The 26730-nt window shown below is 22.8% G+C and overlaps 6 protein-coding genes across 7 annotated transcripts in view; 2 read left to right on the top strand and 4 right to left on the bottom strand.

The window, feature by feature from the left end:
* Positions 1–50: 50 nt before the first annotated feature.
* LOC122860405 lies at positions 51–5836 on the bottom strand. Of its 2 annotated transcripts, none has more exons than XM_044164202.1 (3): positions 5178–5836; positions 1133–4966; positions 51–1047 (listed from the first exon to the last, which is right to left on the bottom strand). In XM_044164202.1, the coding sequence occupies exons 2-3, from the start codon at positions 4934–4936 to the stop codon at positions 751–753; spliced, it is 4101 nt and encodes a 1366-aa protein (XP_044020137.1). In that variant the 5' UTR covers positions 4937–4966; positions 5178–5836; the 3' UTR covers positions 51–750. The 2 variants fall into 2 exon arrangements, with proteins under 2 accessions (XP_044020137.1, XP_044020136.1); XM_044164201.1 differs by having other exon boundaries at positions 5265–5685.
* Positions 5837–6066: 230 nt separating this feature from the next.
* LOC122860410 lies at positions 6067–6969 on the top strand. The gene is made up of 2 exons (XM_044164208.1): positions 6067–6490; positions 6553–6969. Exons 1-2 carry the CDS (start codon positions 6299–6301, stop codon positions 6832–6834), a joined length of 474 nt encoding a protein of 157 aa, XP_044020143.1. The 5' UTR covers positions 6067–6298; the 3' UTR covers positions 6835–6969.
* Positions 6821–10631, bottom strand: LOC122860409 (sodium- and chloride-dependent GABA transporter 1-like). The gene is made up of 12 exons (XM_044164207.1): positions 10415–10631; positions 9237–9849; positions 9064–9165; positions 8817–8985; positions 8614–8746; positions 8305–8543; positions 8117–8241; positions 7932–8044; positions 7740–7871; positions 7449–7652; positions 7205–7372; positions 6821–7144 (listed from the first exon to the last, which is right to left on the bottom strand). Exons 2-12 carry the CDS (start codon positions 9709–9711, stop codon positions 7043–7045), a joined length of 1962 nt encoding a protein of 653 aa, XP_044020142.1. The 5' UTR covers positions 9712–9849; positions 10415–10631; the 3' UTR covers positions 6821–7042.
* Positions 10632–11536: 905 nt separating this feature from the next.
* LOC122860411 (cytochrome P450 4g15-like) lies at positions 11537–13913 on the top strand. Its single transcript, XM_044164209.1, has 8 exons — positions 11537–11769; positions 11842–12009; positions 12070–12176; positions 12257–12536; positions 12601–12670; positions 12736–13027; positions 13109–13349; positions 13527–13913. The coding sequence occupies exons 1-8, from the start codon at positions 11706–11708 to the stop codon at positions 13865–13867; spliced, it is 1563 nt and encodes a 520-aa protein (XP_044020144.1). The 5' UTR covers positions 11537–11705; the 3' UTR covers positions 13868–13913.
* Positions 13914–14338: 425 nt separating this feature from the next.
* Positions 14339–18335, bottom strand: LOC122847669. Its single transcript, XM_044145484.1, has 13 exons — positions 18308–18335; positions 17883–18068; positions 17524–17797; positions 17243–17421; positions 17036–17171; positions 16851–16951; positions 16693–16769; positions 15929–15965; positions 15227–15692; positions 14932–15110; positions 14714–14849; positions 14532–14629; positions 14339–14432 (listed from the first exon to the last, which is right to left on the bottom strand). Exons 1-13 carry the CDS (start codon positions 18333–18335, stop codon positions 14398–14400), a joined length of 1932 nt encoding a protein of 643 aa, XP_044001419.1. The 3' UTR covers positions 14339–14397.
* A 5299-nt stretch (positions 18336–23634) lies between these two features.
* LOC122860412 (general transcriptional corepressor trfA) overlaps positions 23635–26730 on the bottom strand; it is a 78745-nt gene continuing 75649 nt past the window's right edge. The window contains exon 6 of the mRNA XM_044164210.1: positions 23635–26728. Within this exon, the coding sequence (XP_044020145.1) occupies positions 26425–26728 (304 nt within the window). The 3' untranslated portion in view covers positions 23635–26424. The remainder of the gene's footprint in view (positions 26729–26730) is intronic.

Consider the following 26730-nt stretch of genomic DNA (forward strand, 5'->3'; position numbering starts at 1 on the left):
ACAAATGGAAAGGGTATTTATAAGCTAATAAATCACAAATAAATATTTATCAATTTTTTTTATTTATTTATTTTTAAATATTTTATAAAAACAAAGTGCAAATTTGTTGAAACTTTTTTTTTTTCTAAAAAAAAAACGTCAAAGTTATTGTTTTATGTATTTTTATGTCAATCATTGTTAATGTAATGTTTACTATTTATTATAAATAAATATTTATACATGTTAATTATTTAATTTAAATTATATTTAATTTTAAACAATAAAATTATATAAAAAAATTCAAATACAATATTAATTTATCCAAAAGAATATTGTTTCAACTTATATATTCAATAAAAGATTCAGATTATTTAAAATTTGTATTGAAAATATTTTATTATCCTTATGTCATTTTAAAATTAAAATTACATTTTTAAAAAAAAATTCATTTTTGTCGAATTATTTTTATGGCAGATATGAAATATCTAAATTGACTAAAAAAAAAAAAATTAAATAATAATGAAAATTTGTCAATAATTTTTGTTTTTTTTTATATATATATATTTAAACATAATTTTATCTTTTTACAGTACATCTAGCTAAGCGAAATAATAACTATGATTAAATTGAAAAAGTATATTTTTATTAAATAGATACTGAAGCAAAACGAAAAGAAAAAAAAAAAAAAGAGTCGACACAATTATATGCCTAAGAAACAAAAAAAAAAAAAAAAGAAAATTACTAATTAATAATAATTTAATAGTGAAATATTTATTGAATAATTTGAGATTGGTTAATTGGTATTGCAACAGGTTCAGCGCCTTCTTTACCAACAGCAAAAATAACTGGAATAAGTTCAACTTGTCCATGCTCATCTTGTTGTTGAAGATAATGTACTGGTGTACCATCTTGCAAATAACTGCCATTATCTAATTCAATCAATCGTTCATTTGTTATTTGAACATTAGCAATGTCTTCATTAGCAACTTCTTCAGTATAAATACCACTTGTATCAGCAACAATATAATTAACATTACCTGATTCAGCAATAAGTGCATCATCATTTTCCTGTGAAAAAAAATTATTAAAGTTTATTATAAACAAATGAAAATGAAACAAATGAAAAATATATAATACAACAATTAATAATTACCTCATAAACGGGTTCATAATATTCAAAATTTTCACTTTTAATAATACATCCATTTTCATCATAAAGCATTTGTTCATCATAGCTTTGCTCAATCAATTCACCTTCAATAAATTGTTGTTCTGAATGCTCATCATCAGCTTGTACAATTTCAAATTCCATTGGTTGATCATCAGAATTTGATGTTCCATTGACAATTTCAACTTTTGATAATGTTGATGATGATGATTTTTCACTATTTCTTGCTGCTACAAGACGTTTAAATCCACTACCACCACGTATTTCATGTCTTTTTTCATGTTTATTTCTATCACCAAGATATTTAAAACGTTGTTTACATACACCACATGCATATGGACGTTCATCAGTATGTGTTCTTTCATGACAAACTAATGCACTAACTTGTTTACAACGCCAATCACAATAACTACATTTTAATGGTCTAGCATCACTGTGTTTATTTTGATGATGTTTTAATAATTGTATTTTAGTTTTTAAATCAAAACCACATATATCACATTTAAATGGACGATCTTCTGAATGTGATATCATATGTGTTTTAAGACGCAGCTGATTTACAAATCTTTTATCACAACTTGGACATTTTAATGTACCATCCAAACGTTCATGTACATTCATAGCATGATGTCTTAATCTAACTTCTGATGTAAATGTTTCATCACAATCTCGACATTTAACTGGAGATTTTTCAACATGTGTATTTTTAATATGTGTACGTAATATCATTTCAGTTTTAAATGTTTTATTACAATGTTGACAAACAACACGTTCATCATTTAAACTATCAGTATTATTTTCACCATTTTGATCAACATTAAGTATCAATTGATTATGTATATGTGACATATGCCAATTTAATGATCTTTGTGCTTGCATTGAACGATTACATATTTTACATGTATATTGTTTTGCATCTTTATGGACACGATTTCTGTGTAATACAAGTAATGAATGATTTTTAAATGTTTTTAAGCATATTTGACATGAGCATTCTTTGAATGAACGACTATCACCTTTCTCATGTACCTTCATATGTAAACGTAAACCATCACGTCTATTAAAACCAACATCACATGTATCACAACGATATTGTCGTTGATCTTCATGTATACGTAAATGTTGTCTTAATGTTGATGAATTTTTAAACATTTTATCACAACGTGGACATTTTATTGTATATTCTTTATGTGTATACATATGTTTTGATAATGAATAATATGGTACCACCTTGTGACAAACTGGACATTCTTTTTTATTTGTTGTTGGATTATGTTTACGTATTCTGTGATGACGTAATGATGCTGGATTTTTAAAATCAGCACCACAATCTTCACATAAATATGCACGTACTGTTGTATGTACACTTTTAAGATGAAAACTTAATTTTGCCTTGAAGGTAAATTTCTTTGGACATTTTGGACATTGATGTTTTTTTTCCCAAAACATATGTTGAGTTTTATAATGCTGATCAAGTGTACCATGATGTTTAAATTTTTCACCACAAACATCACATAGCTGTCCCCATAATCTATCACAATGACGTTGTTCATGTTGACGTTTTTTACCAATTGAATCAAGCATGTAATTACAATATTTACATACCAATCTTTTTAGACACACAACATTGTGTGCACGTTTTAATTTACTTGTTGGAAAATCATCACCACAATCTTCACAATGATAATACATTATTTCATCATGTTCAGTTAAATGTTCTCGAAGATCATCAATATCCATATATAACTCAGTACAATAATCACATTCATAAAAATTTTTTTTACCAAAATCATCATACTTACAATTTTCATCAATTAAATCAGGAAATTTTTTTTTACTCAACTTTATAATATGTGTTTCATACAATGATATTATTTCTGAATCATTCATATTATCAATTGGTTTATCATGTTGTTTTAAATGATCATAAAAACTAGCAATATTTTTATTTGTATCACCAAGAATTTTTAATAATCTATCATTATGTCTTTTGACTTTCATTGCTTCAATTGATTCTGGTGTTTCTTTTTTTTTTTTAGTTATATTTATGTATTTTGGATCAAGCCATTCTTGTTTAATACGTGATAATTTATCAAATGATACTGGCTTTAATAATCCATCATTTTCAATTGTTTCAAATGGTATTGTTAGATCTTCTTTATCAAGTATTGTATTATTTATTGATGATAATCTATGAACTTCAATTTTTTCACCTGGTTCACGTTTAACACCGTTGAATGTTATTGGTCCAATATTTAATGTTTCATTTATTGTATCATTCACAAAACGTAATGGATTATCATCAAATAAACAAGAAGCTGATATAACATCAGTACCAAGTAATTTTTCTCGTTTCTTTTTATAATTTTCAATTTCAATTTCAATTGGTGTTAATGGTTTTGCTGGTTCTTTTGGTAATTTAATTGGCTCTTCTTTTTTATTTGTATTTGTGTCATTTGTTGATGAACTTGCATTATTATTAGATGTTGTTTTATCAAGTTTTTTAACTTTAACTAGTAATAATTCATCGGGTTTTGAGCCAGCAACTGTTACATACATAACACCAGCTTCATTTGTTGAATCAACTTTATTTGTTTTTTTCATTAAATGTTGCATTTTATTGTATTCCAATGATTTTAATGAATCAACTGTTGTTACTGTTGGTTCTTCAACTACTTCAACACTTTTGGGTTTAGTAAAAAATTTTTTTATCGTTGATTCAGTTTTATCTTTATTATCTTTCGATGACTTTTTCATTAATGGTTTATTATTTATTTCTGTAGGCTTTTGTTTATTTGAAACAACATCATCATTATTCTCATTTATAAATTTTTCAATGTCTTCAATTGTTTCAATATTTTCATAGCTATTATCATCATGTGTTTTTTTAGATTGAATTAATTTTATATCTGGCATTGAGCTATCTGCAATTTTATATGATGATAAATCCATTTTTTCATTTATTATTTTAGCATTTTTTTGTGTTACTTGTTTGTTGTTTTCTTTTGAATCAATTGTATTATCATCTGGATCAAATTCTTCAATTGATTCAACATCATCACGAGGTACTAAATTTTTATGTGAAAATACTGGTAAATCATCTTCTTGAATATCCATAGCATTTGAAGTATCTTTATTTTTATCATCAATTTTTTCATATTTTTTTGTTGTTGAAGACATTTTGTCATCATAAACATCATTAATATTATCTATGTCGTCAATATCATCAATTTCATCATCAATACTATCAGTAAAAATAATATTATCAACTTTTTTTTGTGTTGATAAATTATTTTTACGATTTTTTTCATCATCAATTTTATCAGTTAAATCATTGCTTATTGATATCAATTTAATTTCAGCTTTTTTAATTTGTAAAAAAAATTTATAACTCATTTTTAAATCACAAATACAATCCATACACATTTTTGTTGTTAAACTATCATCAATATTAATATTTTCTAAATGTTTCATTTGTTGATCAAGACGCATTTGCATACCTTTTTCACTAAATATATCAATAAGTGGTAATTTTAAACCAGCACATGTACGACAATATTTATTCAACTCTTCACTTTTTTTATCTGTTGTGTTGTGAATTTTTGATAAATTTTTTAGTGATGATGCTGCTGGACCAACAACTTTAACTTTTGATAACATTTTTTTAGTATCATTAACGGTTTTTATTTGTGAACAAGCCATTGTTTTATTTATTGATGAAAATTTTTCACTTGAATTTTTTTTTTTTATGTTGTCTATTAAATCACCAGGTGATATTTTACGATTCATTTATTCACCTTCAAGCATTACACATTTAATCTGTTGAAATAAAATTAAAATTTATTAGTTTTTCAATTGTTTATAAATATTTTAGCAAAATTATTTGGTTAAATAGTTGACAGAACAAAAAAAACATGTGAACATGTGATGATTATCAAAGCCATCATCATCATCTTGATCATGCACATTGATATTGATATAAAATTTAATTATAAATTTAATTATTCAATTCAAAATAATATTTACTTACATTAGTAAACAATGAAGATAAAATATATTTAAAAGGTTGAAGAAAAAAAAAAAAAAAAAAAAACACAAAAATATCTCGAGCTACAACCTCACAAAATTATCCCTCGAGGAAGTGAATTTTGTCTCGAGCTTTGACCAGATGGCGTATAATACAATGGCGCCTGTTTGTGATATTAATTTTCATCAATTTCGTATGACTTTCTACAAGACTATCTTAAATTCATGGCTAATATATATTTTTTATATCATCAAAACCTTTTTCACTGAACTATTAATCACAAATTATCTTTTTTTTTCACAATTTTAATACGAAAAATTATGTATTTAATTGTTTTTTTTAACTTAAATATTTGACAGCGTCTTACTTTTATCACTCGCGTTTGCCTTGTTGGTTGATATTTTTCAGAAAATCCATAAAATGGCGTCAGTTTATGTGCAAATTCATAAAATAAAAATTATTAATTTTTAACCACGAAAATTGATAAAACAATAATGAAAAATTTCATAATGAAAAAATTAATTGACAATGAAATTATTTAATTATTTTATTAATATAATAGCATAATAATAATTAATATATTTAATTAAAAAATAAAATTAATGATCCCCTGCCCCTTCACACCCCTCCAGGCTTCATGTTGCTACCAATAGGAGCTGCTAGTGTCTGTGTCTAAAATCTTGACCAATAGTTGCTTTCTTGACAACCGCCATATGATCAAAGAGATTTTTTTATTTTTTAAAATTCTTTAAATAATATTTAATTATGTTAATTAATTAAATTTATAAATTTATTTTAAAATAAAATTTTATTTCTCTTTTTAATTTGATAATTAACTGGTTATTAATTGTAAAATTAAAAACAATTAAAAAAATAATTTTTCGATTATAGCGCTTCAATGTTTTCATCAAAGAACTAAATCTATAATCACGTGATGAATTTTGATGTTTAATCAAGGTCACAACAACAAATACAACTGACAATAACAATAAACAAAAAAATTGTAATCATCAAATTAAACGTCATATATTATTGATAAAAAAAGAACAACAAAAAGGTATTAACTATTATTAACATTAATTAAATTGTAAAATATAATAATTGAATGATAAAAAAAAAAAACAATGTCACCTGAACCAACACAAGAAATAATGGATGAAAATTTAAAAGTACCACAAAATGTTACAATGGAATTACAAGGTGTCAATGAATCAGACAGTGAGGATGATGAAGCTGGAGAACATGGATATCTTCCACTGTCACAAGTGCCAACTGACAGTGATGTTATTCTAGATGATGATGATGTTGATGGCGAGGTAAATGAATAATAATATCCAATAATAAATTCAGCTATAATATTATTTCAAATGATTTTCAGGATGATGAGTGGGTATCAAATGATAATCATACAAATGACATGATTCCAGTGCCAAATGATGATTGTACAACGAAAATAACACCATCAGAATTAACACAAGTATGGACAACACCGTGTCCAGTAAAAATACATTTAGATGCTGATAAAATAAACCAAGTTAAAACAGCAATGGCTAATTTTAAATTACCAACAACTGCAATACCAGAATGGGCAAATTCAGTTACTGAAGAACAATGGAAAGATAAATTAATTGATAAAATTAAAAAAATACAAGAACAATGATTTATTTAATAATTTATTTGTTATTTTTTTTCTTAATATTTTTTCATTCAAAGATATATTTTCATTATTATTATTATTATTATCTATTCTATCAAATGTTATGAAATAATAAAATAATACTTGATGAATATTACATTTTATTTTTTGTTTATAAATTTATATTTAATTAAAAATAATTTATTGCTTATTTTTTATATTTGGTTTAATGTTATAAATTATATTCTTCTTTAATAATAGCAGCTTTTGTAGGATTTAATTTTTGTCTTAAAGTTGAAATATCATCGTCAATTCTAACTAGCTTTCTCCATTTCTAAAAAGTTAAAAAAAACAAGGTATAAAATGTTAAATTGTTTGATGATTATGTTGTTACCTCTGAGGTTGTTCCTGGTGTAACTGTCCAAATGTAAATTCCATAAATTGGAATGCACATCATTGAAGAAATACCAGCCATCCAGCCAAGCATATGACTCCACCATGGATACTCATAACTCAAATATTTAACTGGTGAAAATTTAACAATGTTGAATACAAAAACACCCTTCAAACAAAAAAGAAAAACAATTAATTTTTTAAACAGAAAAGCACAGAAAGGATTGAGTTTATTGTATACTTACAATACAAATTGCTGGTGTTGTTACTGTCCAACATATTTTCCACCAAAAACAAGGATAATATCCAATCATATCAGCAATACCGTCATAGAAACGATTAACTCCAAACGCCCATGATACAGCAATGCATTCAAAAAACATTAAAAATAATAAACAAAAACCACTGACTGCATAGGCATCCAATAATTGAAATACAAACATTCCACCCTGTTGAAAAAAAAAACATTACAACAATGTTATTTATATTTATATATTGTTAATTAATTTATAAATAAAATAAAAATCATGACTAACTTCAGTTACACATGATAAACCAATGATATATGACAAAAAGCAAACAATGGCAATAAATATTTCTTTTCTTTTACGAAGTAAACGAGGCCATTCATCAACAGCTGCAGTGATGAATCCTTCAACTGTACAAAACTAAAAACAAAAAAACAATATTAATAAATAAAAATTTAAATATTTATTATTTTGACATACTTGACTATCAAGACCAATGAGTATTAGCATAAAAAAAAATAGACAACTCCAAATTGGTGCACCAGGAAGTTGAAGTACAGCTGATGGATAAACCAAAAATGCAAGACCTGGACCTATTTATACAACAAGCAAGTAATTAAATGTAATATTTAAAATGAAAAAATAAAATGTATAAAGATAATTACCAGATGCAGCAACTTCAGCAACTGGTTTTTGTTGTTCATGTGCCATAAATCCAACAACCGAAAATATAACAACACCACTTAGCATACTTGTACCAGAATTAACAACACAAACACACAATGCATCTCTATAAAATTAATAATTGAATCAATAATTGAATATAAATATTTAAATTTAAATTGATACTAACTTGTAAACATTATTTTTAAATTTATTATAACTACCAAGTGCAACAAGTGCACCAAGACCAAGTGCATATGAAAAAAATATTTGTGTTACAGCATCAATCCAAACTTCTGGTTCACCTAGTTTTGATAAATTTGGTGTATATAAATATTTTAAACCATCCATTGCACCAGGCAGTGTTAAACCTCTGACTAATAAACAAATTAATAAAACATATGGAAATAAAGCTGTAAAATAAACAACCTGAAATCAACATAAATTAATTAATTAGTTGAAAAATTAATTTATCAATAATAAGTAGGAATTGATGAACCTTTCCAGTCCATTTAACACCTTTCCAAATACAAAAATAACACATTATCCAAACGATTGCAAGTGTACCAGCAAGTTCCCATCTTATTCCTCCAACTTCTTCAATTCCACCAGATATTTGAAGTGTTCTTCGTCTATTAAAAAATACAAATATATTTAATAAACGTAAGTAATATAATTTGTTGTAAAAAATATTAAACCAACTCCCAAAATTCTTTGACTGGATCTTTTAGAATAGCTGCACTTAAATCACCCATTGAAGTTTGGCACATGGTGACATTGTCTCTTGTCCAACATGTCATACTGAGTCTATCAATTGGTGATATGCAATAACGTGTATTCCAACTGTTGTCACATGTTCTCCATGGTACATCTTGAATTGATATATTAAATTTAATGGTGTTGTTGTTATTGTTGTTTTTAAAATGTAAAAAATAATAATTTTATTTACCAGATTGTAGTGAAACCAAGAAGTAAAATAGTGCCCATGCCAAAATAATAATATAATAAATATTTGTCCAACATGATAGAACACAACTTGCATATCCAATACCTATTTGATAAAAGAATAAATTAGTAAACTTTTTATTATAATTTAAAAAAAATATCATGATGATAATTTACCTTTAAAAATTGGAGCAATTTGAAATACACCAAGACCACCAACAGTCATCATTTGACCAAGTGATAATTCCATGAGGAACATTGGTATACCAGCAAGACCAAGTGCTATGAAATATGGTACTAAAAATGCACCACCACCATTTTTATAACATAAATAAGGAAAACGCCATAAATTACCAAGACCAATTGCAAGACCAACAACAGATAGTATAAATTCAATTTTACTTCCCCAGGTACCACGTTCTGGTATACTTTCATTGTCATCATCATCGTCATCATTATAATCATCATCAATATTATTTTTCATAGTATCAGTTTGTAAACATAATGCTGCTTCACAGTGATAATCATTATTTGATAATTTTTTATTTGATTCACAAAATAATGTTTTTAATTCTTGCACTGGATCTTGTAATTTTGGAGTTTTTGATTTGTCCAATTGAACACATCTGGATGTTGATGTTGATGATGGCATGATTTTGGTAATATTTTATTTATTTGTCTTATTGATTTTATTTATTTTATATTAGATTTATACAATGCTCAATTGAGCTGCTAGTTAAATCAATCAAGTCATTTTCTTTTTTATTTTATTTTTTTTATCAATTTAAACCTGTTAATTAATTTTTTAAATTATTATATTAAATGGTGTTTTTATAATTTTTACGTTATTATGTGATGTTAGCTTTCATGATTTAGGATGAAATTGTTGGACAATTGGGTTCATGTTTGATTTGTGATTTATTGCACTTGTGGGGAGAATATATTTTTATCATGATAATGGATGACGAGCAACGAGACACTTCCGGGAATCACTCTTTAATCATCAACCTTGTTCGCTGATTTTTTTTTTTTTTTATCAGTACATTATTGCAAAATTCCACGTGTTTTTTTTTTAAATTTATTTTTTATATTTTATTCCCTTGATATTTAATTTTTTTTTTTTTCTTTTCAAGCTGAAGGTAATATAAATTTTTTTTTTTTTTTTCGAATGACTCATTTATTTAAATAATTTATAATATTCAATGAATATTTTTTTTTCTTCTTATTTTTCATTTGAATGATTTTTTATTGTATAAAAAAAAAAAAAGATTGAATATTTTTTACCATAAATATTATTAAAATAATGAAATTATGAAAAATTAAATTTTAATTTCGAAAAATTAAATAATACGTACAGTTTATTTTTTTAGAAGATAGTAAAAATTAATTTTTCGATATTTTCAACTGTTGCACACAGATACAATTTTTTTTATTTAACAAAATATCCAAATTAATAGAAAAAAAAATAAGAACAAATTTAAATACAGGATTTAAGTTGATTTGTATTTTTTTTTTTGCAAAAAAGTAGTCAACGATGTTTGATAGAGTACAGATCCAACTGACAAAACACCTAAATTTAAAAGTCGAGTAACCCTTGTATATATTTTCCCCCTCAGACATCATCATCATCATCATCATCAGAATATACACCCATTTGATGCATTAGTGTCACTAGTGTGTCAATCTATATTTATTTCTAACATTATCAAAGTTCAATTCATATATCCAGCAAGTTACATCAAGGGGAACTGTATTAAAAGCTCAAAACACACACTGTGCCCTTCTTTATATAATATATATTATATTCTAAATATAAAAAAACAAAACGACCATAAAAATAATTTCCTCTTGCAATAAATTTTTTTTTTTTACTATCCATTTTATGCACTTGAAATTGATATGACAGTTTTTTATTTGTCACATTATATATTAATTAAAATTTAATACATTTTTAAGGACGTTCAGTGTTAATTTTTACATTGAAACATTTTTTTTTTTTTCAAAGCTAATTTACTAGTCAAATACTTATTATATAAAAAAAAATTAAAAATAAATTATTTACGTTAATATTTAAAATTCAAAACATTTTTTTTTTATACAAAAAAATATATTTATATGTCTTTGTCAATTTGTTTGATTTCAAGGAAAAAAATATTTCGTCATTTGTATTTATTCGAAAATAAAAAAATAATAAAATTACGTGACATGAATATAAGTTAATTTATTTAGCTACTGTTTTATTATACAACCGAAATATTTGATTGCTCCTGTTAATAAAATTAGGTAAAATAAAAATATGTAAATATTCAATAATTATTTCTATAGAAATATTTCGAAAAATTTAAATAATTATTTTTATTAAATTGTAATGATTTTGGTCTAATTTAAATATATAAAATTTATAAGAAATAAAATAACAAAACAATACACGTTCTTGAGGATTGTATATAAATTTAAACGACATGCTAAATTATCTTAGCCACTTGTCTTGCAAAACAAGACAGTTGTCTTACAAACCTGAATCATTCCAAACGTATATTTAAATTTTTTTTCTATCCAAAGTTTTATTCGAAATACTCTTCTTTTTTTTTTTCTTTAAAATAATTATATTATTTAATTTATTTATCAAATAATAATAACAATAAAATGTTATTTTTTTTAAAGCAATTAATAAACAATGTGACAATAAATTTAAATTGTTCCTTAATTGGTAAGTGATAGCTAAACTAATTAATTTTTTCTATTGTTTAATAATTTTTTTTCTATTTAAAAATAATCATAGGATATTTGCTGGCAATAGCAGCTATAATTATATCATATTATTGTTGTAATAATATTTTTAATTACTGGTTCAATCGTGCGAAATTATTGAAATTTGCTTTAACACTTCCTGGACCACCAACACTGCCATTTATTGGTAACGCACTTGAATTTGCCGTTAGCGCAGAGGGTAATGAATAATTTCTAAAATAAAAAAAAGCATAAATTAATAATTAAAATAATATTACAGATACTCTAGATAAAGTTGTTGATCTTGTGCGAACAAATGAATCGACATTTAGATTTTGGCTTGGACCAAAACTCATTGTTGTTTTGAGTGATCCACGAGACTACGAGGTAAATCCAATGAAAAAAAATCATTTTTAAATTCAATACAACTAATTAAAAATATATTTAATTTAATTTTATATTAAAAGATAATTTTAGCAAGTTCAAAAGCATCATACAAAGATCCAGTTTATGATTTACTAGGACCAGTTATTGGCAAAGGACTTGTCAGTGGTTCAGGACCAACTCATCGCATTCATAGAAAAATAATAATGCCAATGGTCAATAGCAAAGCCTTATCAATATATCTAAAATGTTTTAATATCCACACTCGCTATTGTAATGAATTATTAAAATTAAAAATTAATTCAAATGATGAATTTGATATACTTCCATTTATGACAAATTGCACAAGTGACATGATGCTAGGTAAATTTTAAAAACAAATATTTTTATAATGATGATGTTGATTGTTTTAATTTTTTATTTGTAGAATGTATTATTGGAGTACAAGGCACTGCACAAAAAGGAGGCTATAAACAATTTGTTCATTATTCAGATAGGTAATTAGTGTTGATATTAAATTGCAACATTTTTTGTGATGATAATTGCTTTTTTTTTGTAACAGAATTTATGAACTTTTACATATGAGAATGATGAAGGTTTGGCTACATCCAGATTTTATATTTAAACGTACTAAAATGGGTGAAGAACAAGAACAAGCATTGAATATTGTTCATGGATTAATTGACAATGTTATTTGTAGAAAAAAAAAAGAATACATGGCTATTGAACGTGGTGTTATTGATAGAAATGAATTAAAAGTATCACTGCTGGATCAATTGATAGATCATGCTATGAAAAATAAATCCATGGATGATCTTGAGCTGAGATATGAAATTTATACAGTTTACATTGCAGTTAATTGACAACATTATCTATTTAATATTTTCAACATTTATGTGAATGTTTAAATAATTTAATTATTAATTATTTTGCAGGCTCAAGATACAGTTGCTGTTATAGCATCATTTGCGCTGTTGATGCTTGCAATCCATCAAAATATACAAGATAAACTTAGAAAAGAAATTTATGATATTTTGGGTGATGATGATGATGATGATATTGATGAGATTCATATACAAAAATTTAAATATCTTGATATGATTATTCGTGAAACAATTAGAATGTATCCAATCGCTCCTTTGATGGTACGAAAAACAACTGGAGAAATTAAATTAGGTACTAGCTTAACTTTTGTTCAACGATTTAATGTAAATTAAATATTAATAATTGTTTATATTATTATTAATAATTTTCGAGAGAATTATTATATTGTTTCTTTCCATTTTTTGAAACACTGTACTTGGCTCTTTTGAAATTAGCATTGTTTGTATTGTTTCTATTGTTTTTTTCCAGAGACTTGTACGTTACCAGAAAATTGCTCCATCGTGATGGCTGCATACATGACCCATCGTGATAAAAATCACTGGATTGAACCAGATAAATTTAATCCAGATAGATTTCTATCAAATTTCGTAAAAGAACGACATCCATATTCATTTGTTGGCTTTTCTGGTGGCTTGAGAGGTTGCATAGGACAAAAATTAGCTATAATGTCACTTAAAACAATAATTGCAAATGTCATACGCAAATATAAATTAAATACATCACAAAAGCTAGATGATTTAAAATTAAAAATGGACATTTCAATACGATCACGTTGTGGATATAAAATTAATATTAAAGAAATTAATTAATTTTTTTAACAAATAAATTATTAATATATAATATATTTATAAAATTTATAATCTTAATTAAATAAATAATTTTTAATGAAATATTTTATTTAAATGCAGCTTGGGCTAGCATTAAGTCTTTTTTTAATTAATTTTTGATTATGTGAAATTTTAATATGCTTTTTTGATAAATAAATATTTATGACGTTTATTTAAATGCACTGGAAATAATTTGTTTGGGTAATAATAATTATGTAAGTACACTGATTCCATTGAAATTTAATTTTTTTAATTATTGACAGATTAATCAAGTACATTTAATTATTTGAATTTTTTTAAAAATCAATTATTGGCTAGATGAATATTTTTATTAAAATGTTTTTTTTATAATAAAAGTAATTTTTAAACAAAGTTTTTTTTTATATTAGTTTGAAATACCTTTGAGATAATTTAGAAAAAATTATCCATAATGTTGAAAATAAAATAATTCATTGTTGTAAGAAATAAAATTTTTTTTTTTTTTAATCAAACAGATTATGCTTCTTAGATTCTTAGTTCTTTTTTACCTTCTCTTGAGTAGCTGGAGCTAAATAAAAAAGAAAAATTAACAAGAGTATTATATATTATAATAAATTTAGATATTCATAATTAAATAGATGAGATAATATAAATTCATAATACTCACATGGACAAGTTGAAGCAACAATAGATAATAAACTAGATTCTTGTAAGTCAGCTTTCTTAACAGCTGCCTCATTACCATTTTTAAAATACAATTTTTGCCTGACAAAAAAATAAATAATATTATTTAAAACTATATAATAAGTATATTTTTTTATAAAATAAATAATAAATATTATAACTCACATATTATTCTCATATGTAGTCCAATGAAATGTATTATTTAATGCTACAAAATTATCAATTGGTTTTGGTAATTTGGCAATTGTAACGATTTCATTTAAATACCATGAACGATCATATATACCAATGCTAGCACAAACTGAATAATTAAAAATAAAAAATTTATAATTATCTATTATATTTTTATATTTAATATTGATATATTAATAGAAGATACTCACATAAATAATACTCGTTATTGAAATGTACAACCCAACATAATTTATCAGTTAGATAATCAATAGTAAAATCAATAATATTTTGAAAATTTTTCATAGACGGAAATAGTAACTTAGGAGTACTATTCGGTGAAGTAGAAGTATACCAAAGATGTCCATCATGAGATAAGAAAAATATTATGCTGTAAAAAAAAAAAAAAAAAAAATTATTAAAAAGCTATGCAAATTTTTATTTATTTTTCTTTTTTTTTTTTGTATAGATAAAATTATAATTAATAAAAATTTTTTTTTTACTCACCTGCGTTTTGGATAAGCTTGAATTTCTTTCATTTGAATTTTAGGAGTAGGATGAATAATGTATTCTGCTTTTTTAAATGATTTATCTGTACATTTTATTGAAGATTGCCAGCCATTTGAGACGATCCAATATATTTTGCCTGTTATATAGTCTGATGTAATTGATATTGCTTCATCAAACATATTCTCAATTTGGTTAATTTTTTCGAATTCGTCATTTTTATTATAGCGTATTACATCAAGCACTATTTTCATATAATTGAATATGTCGTCAATGTCTTGTTTTAAAATATAAATATTTTTATCTGCACAAGTAGAAGTAAAATCTAACGCATTTTCATAACTGTTAGGAAGTGATTGATTATCTGTGATTTGATACTGTGATAAGTTTAAATCTTTTGTAGAATATGGTGATGTTAAAATTTTGCTGCTTTCAGTTAAGAGTAATAAAACATTTGTTGAGTTATCTGAAATATAAAAAAAAAAATTAATAATAATAATAAAATTTATTGCATAAAATTACGAACATCATGTATAATGAAATTTTAATTTATTTTTTTGGAAACAATCGATAAAGAATTTCAGAAATTAATATTTTTTTCGAAATTTTAATTATAAATAAATATATAAATTATAAAAATTTTTTTTTTTAGATAAAATCATCAGTTGTATTATTTAAGTAAAAATAAAAAATGCTACTTACTTTGGTTATCGGGTGTTGCTGGAAGCTGCTTATGATTCTGAAATTATCATAAATTTATATGTTTTAATTGTATTGTAAATCATTGATTTAAAGAAAAAAAAAAGTCATCGCAATGCCACTTTTTTTTTTTTTTTTCTTCAAGCTATACATAATTATGATAATTAAAATTTACAAAAATATTTACAAATAAGGACTTGATGTGCTATATATGTATCACAATTATTCATATACAAGTTGAAGAATATTAATATTTGAAGATAAATTTAAATATTGCAACTGCAATATCATTTAAAAAAAAAAAAAAAATTATATTTTTTATTACAAAAAAATAATTTATATTTATTTATTTATTTATTTATTAATATAATGCCCTTAACATTACATTTTGTGGGCTACATGAGATAAAAACGAAATAATAAAATTATCACAAATTTAATCTCATGTAAATTGATACATAATTACATAAATTTTTAATGTACATGTAATTAATTATATAATAATAATCTAAGTATTCATATAGAAAAGTAAAAAGAGTTTCTTACTACAAAACAAATTAACAATTTAACAATTTTTTATTTTTTATTTTTTAGATATTATTTCTTTCATGATCAAGTAAAAAATCTAGATAATTACATTTAAAAGAATCTAATGAATTTAATGACGTTAATTTAGTTGGAAGATGATTCCAAAGTCTAGCACCAGAAATATACAAGCTATAAATTATAATATATATTTATTTAGATAATTATCATCATAAAACTCACTTGTTTTGGTCTATCACTTTCAGTACTCGAGTGAAGAACTTGGTTATTTTTTGCATCTTTCTCTTGAGTACCTGTTGCTAAATAAAAATTGAAATAAAAAAGAATATTAATAATGAGAATGATAAATAAATAGAAAAATATAAATTCTCAATACTCACATGGACAACTCGAAAAAATAAAAGACATAGATCCTTTCGCATCTACCTCATCTATCTCAACTGGTTCCTCATTGCCATTCATACGATACAAATCCGGATTACTGACAAATAAATAAATGTCATTATTTATAAAACCAAAAAATAAGTACATTTTTGTATTAAATAAAAAAAAAATAACAACTTACTATTTTCTTGACGCTACAGTCCCATAAAATGTATTATTAAATACAACGAATTTTAATCCAAACCATGCACTTGGATTCTCTTTATGAATTTCATCTGTTTTTAATGGTAGATCAGATGTACCAATGACAATAGAATCTGAATAATTAAAAATTTATAAATTTCTCGTTTTTTTATACTGAATATTGATATTAATACAAGGTACTTACATAAAGTCGTTATTTGACCATTAGGATGTTCAGTCCAGTAAAGTTTATCAGTTGCATAGTCAATATTAAAATCAAGTATCGGTAGAAAATTTTTTGAAAGCGGAAATAGTGAATTTGCAGTACTATTAAATGAATTAAAAGTATACCAAAGACGTTCACCAGATGAGAAAAATATTTTGCTGAAAAAAAAAAAATTAATTATTAAATAGAAATGATGAAAAATCAAATGATTTACTTATACAGTATATAATATGTTGACCCATATTTAATTTTCAACTTACTCTTTATAAATTTGAAGTTTTTTCATTTCAATTTTATCAGTAGGATTAATAATGTATTTTTGTTGTGTTTTATCGAATGATTCATCTATAACTTTTATTGAATATGTATTGTCATTCTTTTCAATCCAATATATATTTCCTGGTGATTTCGAATCCGATGCAATTGAAATTGCCTTGTCGAATATATGATCAACTTGATTAATTCTTTCAAACTTGTTATTTTCATCATAGTGTATTACATCAAGTATTATTTTGTTAATAGAAGCGTGATAATCTGCAAAATAAATAATTCGTTCTATTATAATATATCGTAAAAAAAAAAATAAAATAGAAATTTTTTAAATTAAATTATATATTACTGAATTCTTTTTTCAAAGCATAAATATTATTATTTGCACAATTTGAAGTAACTTTTTGCACGACGTCATAATTTTTAAAAGTTTTTGATTTATCTTCAATTGGATATTTAGATCGGTTCATATTGTTTGCAGAATATGTCAAAATTGTGTTGGCAGATATGACCGATAATAAAACTGTTGACTCATCTGAAATATAAAAAAAAATTATTATTAATAATAATAAAATAATTATTCAGAATTTGTGTATAATAAAATTTTATTTTGTTTTTTTTTTTTTTATTATAAACAAACGATAGAAAATTTTAAAAATTAATGTTTTATTAATATTTTAATTTCAACATTTGGGCTAAATATTAAATATAAAAAATAAACATGACAATTTTTTTATATAAATTAAATTAATGAAAATGAAAAATGTGACTTACTTTGTTTTTTTGATAATGATGCCGGCATCGAGCTTCTTGCATTGGTGCAGCCAAACAGTCCAAAATATACCACAAAAATGGCTAATGAAATAATTGCTGAAATATTTATTTAAAAATAAACAATAATCAATTATATTTATTTTCACAAGCATTGCTTTATACATAATAAATTGTTATTTAATTTCATTTTGATGTCATTTATTATAATACATAAATGGTAGTAATTTAAAAATAATAATAAGTATACTCACATAATCTCATTTTGACCCAATGAAATTAACACTTTTCAAGCAATAACTTTGAGAGAAATAACTTATTTCAAATAATCGCAATTTAGTATAAACGAATCGATGTCCAACCAAGTAGTGACTTTCTTTCTACAAAATCTAACTATTTAAACGATTTTTTTATCAGTTTTTTGATAAATCACCTACGTCAATAGGCATTATCTGAACAATAAAGCCTAAATATTGGAAGAAAAAAATAAGTCATTAGAAATGAACAATGATGATAACAGCTAAAAAAAACTAAAAAAAAAAAACCACGTCAATAGACAAACACACAATAATTATAAACTGTGTAAAGTTAATGGCTATGACGCACGACCTCATTCTATAAATATATTTTTTTATTTTTTTGGGAATTTCCAAAATTTTTATATTTCTTAAAATAATATTCTAGGAGCTGATAAAAGCTGATAATTTTGTTTTATGTGCGTCAGTGACAATATTGATAAACGAAACTACGCATATTAAACTCTGATAATTTAGTTAAAAATAATTTTTTTTTCTCCTTATCTAGTGCGTCAGTAAAATATATAAATAAAAATAAAATTTTAGATAATAAATCATATAGGTAAAATCATAATTTGCCCTTGTGTATAATTATAATTTTTATTTATTTAATGTCAATTTATTTCGCAAATTATATTACTAACCACATTCATTTCGAACGTCAAATATGATTTACAAAGGATTTTATTTTATGTAATTTATCTAATTTTTTGTAATTAGGTCTGAACTGTTGACAAAATTTTATACTTGACCCAACTTGATGTTAAATATAAATCTATAATATTAAAATCTTATTTGGGAAGAATCAGATGAGTCCAAGAAATTAATTTTTAAATTTATACTCAAATCAATTAAATAAACAATATTTTCATTTTTTTTTATTGTGTTTTATTTTATTTTTTTTTTGTATTTAAGCGATAGTTAAATAATAATCATACAAATTTTTCACATTTTAACATTTAATGAAAAAGAAAAATTATGCAAATTAATTTACAATTGCATTTAATTTTGTTTTTATTCATTTTGTCATTAAATAATTTGTACTTCGTCTTGGTACAATTCCTCGTTTGACAATTATTATTATTAATATGTATAACAAACTGAGGTAAATTGTTAGTCCAACGTCGACATTTATTTTTTAATTTATTAAACATTTTATTCTACTTGGGAACAATACCACCTGTAAAATTTATGAAATCTCACTTATCAATTATTTAAATCTATACACATTCATTTATTTTTTAAATAGTTGTTATTTTTTTAGGCCCCAGCGCAATACAAGAGAAATCATTTGACTTTATAATAAACAAAAAAATAAAATAACAGTAAAAGGAGTAAATCCTATTGCTATTTTTATTTATTATTTAATTTATTTATAATTTATTAAATACTGGGAGGTAAATAATTAAATATCAAAGACAATGAATCTCTTGTTTGACTAGTATTTTAGTGTGCACTCATTTTAATAATTGAAAAATCTACTTGCTGTGTTTGATGTGCCTGGGTATTTTCCAAATAATAAATTAACATTCTTATATCATTCGTAATATTATATTTATTTTTATTATTATTAATAAATTACTCATAATTAAAATGGTAGGTTTTTTTTATCATTAGCTATTTAATATTTTTTATACTAAATTAATCTAATTTAATACAATTTTATTCGAAATATACAAAATGTGTAGAAAAAGGAAATTTTAATTCATCTTTTATCCTCACTATTTTTTTTTTCTGTATTTTATTATTTTATTTTTTTTTTTTTTCTATTTTTTGTTACTCTTTATCATTCTTCATGTTCTCCCATTTATTTTTTGTTTATTTATATTAAATTTTTTTTTTTATAAATATATTTAAAAACAGATGATTTGAATTTTTTTATTTTTATTTATTTTAAATTCAATTTTAATGACTGAATTTTTTTTTATAAAAAAAAACAAAAAACATTTAGTAGATTCAAGTATAGCTTTCACAATCCTTTGAAATTTTTTAAATTAATTTTCCATTCATTATTATTATTAATTTTTGTTATGAAATTTAGTATTTTTTTTTCTATTGAAATACAATTTATTGTTTAATTTTACAAGTTATTATTATTATTTATAGAATAATATGAAAATTGGTATGGAATCACTATTATTTTCTTGATTATTTTATAATTTTACAAGGTATGAATTGAATATGTTATTATTTAAACAAACCAAAGAAAAAAAAAAAGCTTGAAAATTCAATTTTTCCATTTTTACTTTTATCAGTTTATTTTTTATTTGGGAAGACATTAATCACACCTCCAACAACCTGGTAAAATGGAAAACAAAAAAAAAAAATCAGTTTTTTATGTACAAAATTGTTGGACCGAGATATATCAATAAACATTTAGTTTTTTTATCAATTAGAAGTTGTTGTAATTTAAAAATTTGACAATTGATAATTCTAGGATTTTTCTGCTTAAAAGCTTTTTTCCCTCAGAATTTTACGATAATCAACATCAATAAAAATTGATCATACAAAAATTCATCAAGTGATTATTTATTATGATTTTTTTTTCTATTCCATCAATCGTTTTTTTGTTTTATTTATTAATTTTATTGATAAACAATAATTATTGCAATTAACAACGTACAAATATCATCACATTGTTATTCAGTTAATTTTTTATAAATTTAACTTTAACATTTTTATTTAAATAAATCAGTTATCAATAATTTTATAAATGTTTATATTTTTTTTTATGATGAATTACTTTATTTAAATGCAGTTTGGGTTAAGTCTTTTTTAAATTAATTTCTGATTATGTGATATTTAAAAAATTTCTCTACATTTTAAACTTTTTACACTTTCGTTTTTTTCATTATTTTTTCAAGACTATCATTTTATGTTTACCTATAATTCCTATGTCACTCTTACAGTATAAATTTATCTTAAATTTAAACTCAAGTTAATAAAAAAAATAAATTATTTCGAAATTTATAATAATAAAAAATAATACACATAGATAAAAAAGAAAAAAAAAAAAAAAACCACACAAGTGTATTTATGATTTTAATAATAAAATAATAATAATAATAATTTGCATGCTCATTAAATAATTATTAAAATGTTGTTTCCACCTGCCTGATCACCCAACGAAGGGTTAAATTACTGATCGCGTGACTAATCCTACAATATCTATCTAAGAAAAAAAAAAAATAAAAAATATAATTCAATACACTAATTTAATTCAACTTGAAAATGAAATATAAAATATAAATAATTTTTATTGAAAATAAATAAATGAAAAATAAATTCTTGTTGTTAGCTTGAAAGAAAAAAAAAAATAATTGAAATAACTTTTATTCCGTAATCATTAGTCACGCGACACTTGTCTTTGTAAAAATTAAATGAAAATAAAATGATAAAGGTGCCGACTATGAGGTTTGACTTGAGCTTACTAATTATATTTGTATGTTGGCAAACTTGTTGTAACATGATAATATATATATTTATTTATAAATTAGCAGGACTCATCTAATTAACGTCTTAAATATACCTCGTTATTATTATTGTTATAAATAATAATAATTATGTTTTTTTAAAAATTAAATAAGACTGTTTATTAGCAAATTGAGGGATCATTTACAGTAGGTAGGTTAAATATTAAATGTTATGTAAAAAAAAAAAAGCATAGCCACTTAGTTACAATGTGTAGATTTTATCGATAATAATTGCAACGAGATTTTCGCTGGCAACATCAATGCCAATGACCTCGTCAATTTTATCTTTGACCTCAATTAACACCGGAAAAATTAAACAAATATTTACGTTAAACAAAAAAAAACATTTAACAGTTTGAAAAATATTATCAATCAATTCATAAATAAATTATTTAAATAATTAAAATTAAGGAAAAAACATAAATTGTATTTCAAGTTCTTTTTTTTAAACAAGTAGGTGTGTATAACCTTTTTTTTTTTTTTTTTCTCTCAAACTACATTTTTCACTTATTATTATTAATTATTATTAATTATATAGATTAATTTTTTTGTTTTTTTTTTTTTATTTTGTTTTTAGGGATATTTATATGTATGCCAAGTATTTTTTGCTGTTTTTTTTTTGTATTATTTTCAATTATCCCATGCGCCCTTATTTCTTTTTTTTTTTTTAAATGCTACTCAGTTCTGTTTGAAACATCAGGTCGGAACCTGCCGTTTTAATTATTTTTATTTTTTTCTTATTACTTTTTTTTTATTTTTTTTTTTTTTTCTTATCACATACTTTCCATACATGCTTAATTTTTTTTTGTTTTAAATTTTATTTTATTTGAAAAATTTTACTCAGTTTTTTTCATTAATCATTCGTGCTGTTTTAAAAAATGAATAAATATAATTTTTTTTTTTTTATAAATGAATGAGACTTGTACACAAAAAATGGTGGAAGATACCCTTACGCACATCTTATTTAAATTTTTTTTTTTTTGCTTATGTTTATCTTATGATTATTACTATTTTTTAAATTTAATTTTAAAAGTGGGTAGGAAAAATTTGAGGGCTGTATAATTGTATCGAAATTTTTTTTCGATCGAAATTATTTTATTTCGATTTTGAATATGTCAGATAAATTTAACTGCAAATTTATACGAGTTATTTATTAATCAGCAGTCATGTTTATTGATTTTTATTTATTTTTTTTTACTATTATTATTTAAATAATTGTGTATATTTATATGTATTATATTTATCAGCTTAAATTATGTGCAAGCTCTCTCAGTGACGTGTCATCCATAAAACATGATGAATTATTTTTTTTATGATTTTTAAATTTTTAGTTAGTGAAAAATTTTTATAATCGTAAAAAGTTATTTTATTTTTTTATCTACGTTTAATAGATTAATAGCCAAAAGTCAATTTTTTTTCAATGCAGATTTATTTATTTGTTTTTTTTTTTTTGACTCAACGATAGTTGGTCATTTTTATTACTTAAAAAATTCAATTTTTATTCATTCGTTATAATAATTTTATATTTTAATAATTTTTAGCGATAAAAAGGTACTACAAGATCCGACTGAACTCTCTCTTTTTTTCTTTAAATAGTAACATGTTATTTAAATTATTGTTAATTTTCAACGCTTTACTATGTACACAGCTCTGTACCAGACAATTCACATTCATCAACTGTCATTCGAATGAAAAACAATAAAGAAAAATTGTCTTTTCATCACATTTTTCATTATAATTAAATTGTTTTTTTTTTTCCATTTGTTTATAATAAATAACTTAACACAACTAGAAATAAAAATTTGGTAGTTTTGCAATTGAAAATTAACAATAATTTCATTAAAAATAACATATTTTTTTTATTATTTTAAATTAAAAAATGCAATTTTTTGTAGATTTTTTTTTTTTTTTTTTTTTTTAATTTCCTGTCCAACTTATTTATAAATTTTTAACACTTTATTATTAATTAGATTTTTTTTTACTTTTTTTTTTCTTAATTAGTCGTATACTGGTTATTCGCGAGATGTTATAAATAATATTTTTAAATTTTATAATATTTATTTAAAAATATTTTATATTTAAGACTTTTTTAAATTTATCATGTACTTGACTTTTTATTATTTATTTTTTCAAAAATGGTTTTCGATAAAGGATTGTTTTGAAATAAAATGAGGATATTTAATTTATAAAAATCACATACAATATTATCATGACAATAATAATAGGAAAACATTCAGTAAAAAAGTTTAGTGAAAAATGGCATATTAATATTTATTTTTAATTTTATTCAACAGTAAAATCGTCTGTTTAATTTCAAAACAATGCTTTATTTAGGCCCATATCATCTCGCGTTAAATTTTTTACAATCTTGGTTCAATTACTTAACAAAATAATTACACTTAAATTCCATCACATAGACATTTTCATCTTATATTCAGTGTCAATTTTAGTGCGTTAGAAATTTTTCTTTTTTAATTAAATCAATTTATAATTGATCAAGTTTAATAAACAATAAATGGAAAAAAAACGTTATCATACATTTTCGATGTTGTGTGTTATAAAAAAAGATAAAAAGAAATAATGTTTATTGAATTTTTTGAGGGCTCCTTCGTTGCAACGATTAAAATATATATTGAAAATGCAATCCGATTAATTAGAAGTGAATAATGATGCTTGGGATAGTAATGAATTTGAATTTAATATTTTTAGCCTAGCTCAGTCTCTTGACATTCGTTTAACGAGGGAGCCATGTCTCTTTCATATCAAATTTTTATTTTTATTTATTTTTTCTTGTCTATTGGTTTTTTTTTTATGACAAAGTCAAAGATGTAAACATCTAGTCTGGCGATAATATTTACATTACATTATAATTATACTGTATCATTCATACAAGTGCAATTGTATAAATTTTTTTTTAATTTTTTGTCATTTGCTTATAATTTTATAAGTGCAAAAATTTAATTTATTTTTTTTATCATCTAAAAAATTTAAATTCCATGATTTTCATAATGTAGATACTACATTTTTCTTTTTCTTTTTTGTTTTTATAAAATTTTTCAATGTCTAGAAAAAAAAATTTTTTTTTTGTTGATTTATGTTTTTTAAAAAAAATATAAATTAGTTTATAACAATTAGCGAAATAAAGATAATTTGAGATAAATAAAAAAATGGAAAATGTAATTATTTTGTTGACACATAGTTTGAATTTGAAAAAAAAATTAATAGAAATATTATTTAGTTTATAAATAATAATAAAAATAAAATTTAGTTTTTTTTTTTAGAATATTCACAAAATGTACTCGATATTTGGCACAGTTTAAATGAAAATTCAAAAGTAATTTTGTTTTTTTTTTTTTAAATAAATTAGAAAAATAAAGATAAATTAAAAACATTTTTTCGAAATAATTATTCTATTAATTGTTCTTTTTTTTTTAAATTTATTTCGATTCGAAATATGTGTCATCAAATATTAATCATAATTAAATTTTCCATTAAAAGAAAAAACGTTCAACCATTTAACAATGACACCAGAGACATAAATTTTCAATTTGTAGTCTATTTTTTCATTTTTTTTTTTTGTTTTTTTATCAATTTCCATTTTTACCATTTTTTTTTTGTATTATAATTTTTTTTTTTTTTTTTTTTGTAACAATCGTAAGAAATGTAGGGAAAAAGGAAAGAAAAAAAAATAAAATGTAAATACATTATAATACATCTTATGTAATAATAATTAAAACTACAAATATAAATTGTTTGTGGGTAGATGTGTGCACGATCTCAAAACTATCACTCATTTTCGAAATCTTTGCGAGTTATTGTTTTTTTTTTCAATCTTTCAATGTACTTAATCTTAATATATATTTTCTTTGCACTCAAATTATATTCAATATTTGAGGAATCACTCTAGAAAAAAAAAAAAATAATAATAGTTTTTTAATGTAAAAAGAAGAAACAAAAAAAAAATATCTATAGCAATATTTACAATGAAAAAAATTCTTAATTAATTAATAATAACTGTAATATTGAAATTATGTTTTTTTTTTTTAATTTTTCTTGTTTTTTTATCTATTTATTTCTTACAGTGATTATTTATTAGTCAAAAATAAATATCAATTTGACTTTTGTTTTTTTTTTTCAACTAATAATTAATATTAATAATAAAAACAAGTAAAAATAAAAAAATTAAATTAAATTGTGTACTGGTTTTTTATTTATAAGTGCAAAAGTATAATAATAATATTTTTTTTTTATTCTACCTCTTAATTTTAATAGTATTTCTAAAAAAAAAAAATTATTATTTTGACTGTATTTTTTTATTTCATAAATGATTAACTGGTAGATTAATAGATGATCACGAATGTTTAACAACAATAACACCAGGTCGTTGTTGTGTTTGTTTATGCGTATGAAATTGAAGAAAATTATTAACTTCAGCATGAAGTAATCTTTTTGATGTTGTTGCTGATGTTGCTGATGGTTTATTTGTTAATGCCAATGGTGTATCTTGTGATGGTTCATCACCAAGAAAATGATCACCTTCAAGATGACGTATTGCTTCGACAATTGTTTCTAAATTTTGTCTTGATGTATTTGCTAAATATAATCTTGTTGTTTGTGATGTACCATCGTCAATGGAACTTGCTGGTGATGGTAATCT

Source organism: Aphidius gifuensis, linkage group LG1 (assembly GCF_014905175.1).
Source record: "Aphidius gifuensis isolate YNYX2018 linkage group LG1, ASM1490517v1, whole genome shotgun sequence".
In the NCBI taxonomy this organism is placed as follows: domain Eukaryota; kingdom Metazoa; phylum Arthropoda; class Insecta; order Hymenoptera; family Braconidae; genus Aphidius; species Aphidius gifuensis.

Excerpts from the sequence above, each read along its gene's own strand:
- LOC122860405 (XM_044164202.1), bottom strand. The coding sequence starts at position 4,936 with ATGAATCGTAAAATATCACCTGGTGATTTAATAGACAACATAAAAAAA. Across the intron at positions 1,048-1,132 it reads ATTATGAACCCGTTTATGAG|GAAAATGATGATGCACTTAT; the intron begins GTAATTATTAAT and ends TTTTTTTCACAG.
- LOC122860410 (XM_044164208.1), top strand. The coding sequence starts at position 6,299 with ATGTCACCTGAACCAACACAAGAAATAATGGATGAAAATTTAAAAGTA. Across the intron at positions 6,491-6,552 it reads ATGATGATGTTGATGGCGAG|GATGATGAGTGGGTATCAAA; the intron begins GTAAATGAATAA and ends AATGATTTTCAG.
- LOC122860409 (XM_044164207.1), bottom strand. The coding sequence starts at position 9,711 with ATGCCATCATCAACATCAACATCCAGATGTGTTCAATTGGACAAATCA. Across the intron at positions 8,986-9,063 it reads CTTGGTTTCACTACAATCTG|ATGTACCATGGAGAACATGT; the intron begins GTAAATAAAATT and ends TATCAATTCAAG. Across the intron at positions 8,242-8,304 it reads TTTAAAAATAATGTTTACAA|AGATGCATTGTGTGTTTGTG; the intron begins GTTAGTATCAAT and ends TTAATTTTATAG.
- LOC122860411 (XM_044164209.1), top strand. The coding sequence starts at position 11,706 with ATGTTATTTTTTTTAAAGCAATTAATAAACAATGTGACAATAAATTTA. Across the intron at positions 12,537-12,600 it reads CACAAGTGACATGATGCTAG|AATGTATTATTGGAGTACAA; the intron begins GTAAATTTTAAA and ends TTTTATTTGTAG. Across the intron at positions 12,671-12,735 it reads TTTGTTCATTATTCAGATAG|AATTTATGAACTTTTACATA; the intron begins GTAATTAGTGTT and ends TTTTTGTAACAG.
- LOC122847669 (XM_044145484.1), bottom strand. The coding sequence starts at position 18,335 with ATGCCGGCATCATTATCAAAAAAACAAA. Across the intron at positions 16,952-17,035 it reads ACTGTAGCGTCAAGAAAATA|TAATCCGGATTTGTATCGTA; the intron begins GTAAGTTGTTAT and ends TTTATTTGTCAG. Across the intron at positions 14,630-14,713 it reads ACTACATATGAGAATAATAT|GCAAAAATTGTATTTTAAAA; the intron begins GTGAGTTATAAT and ends TTTTTTTGTCAG.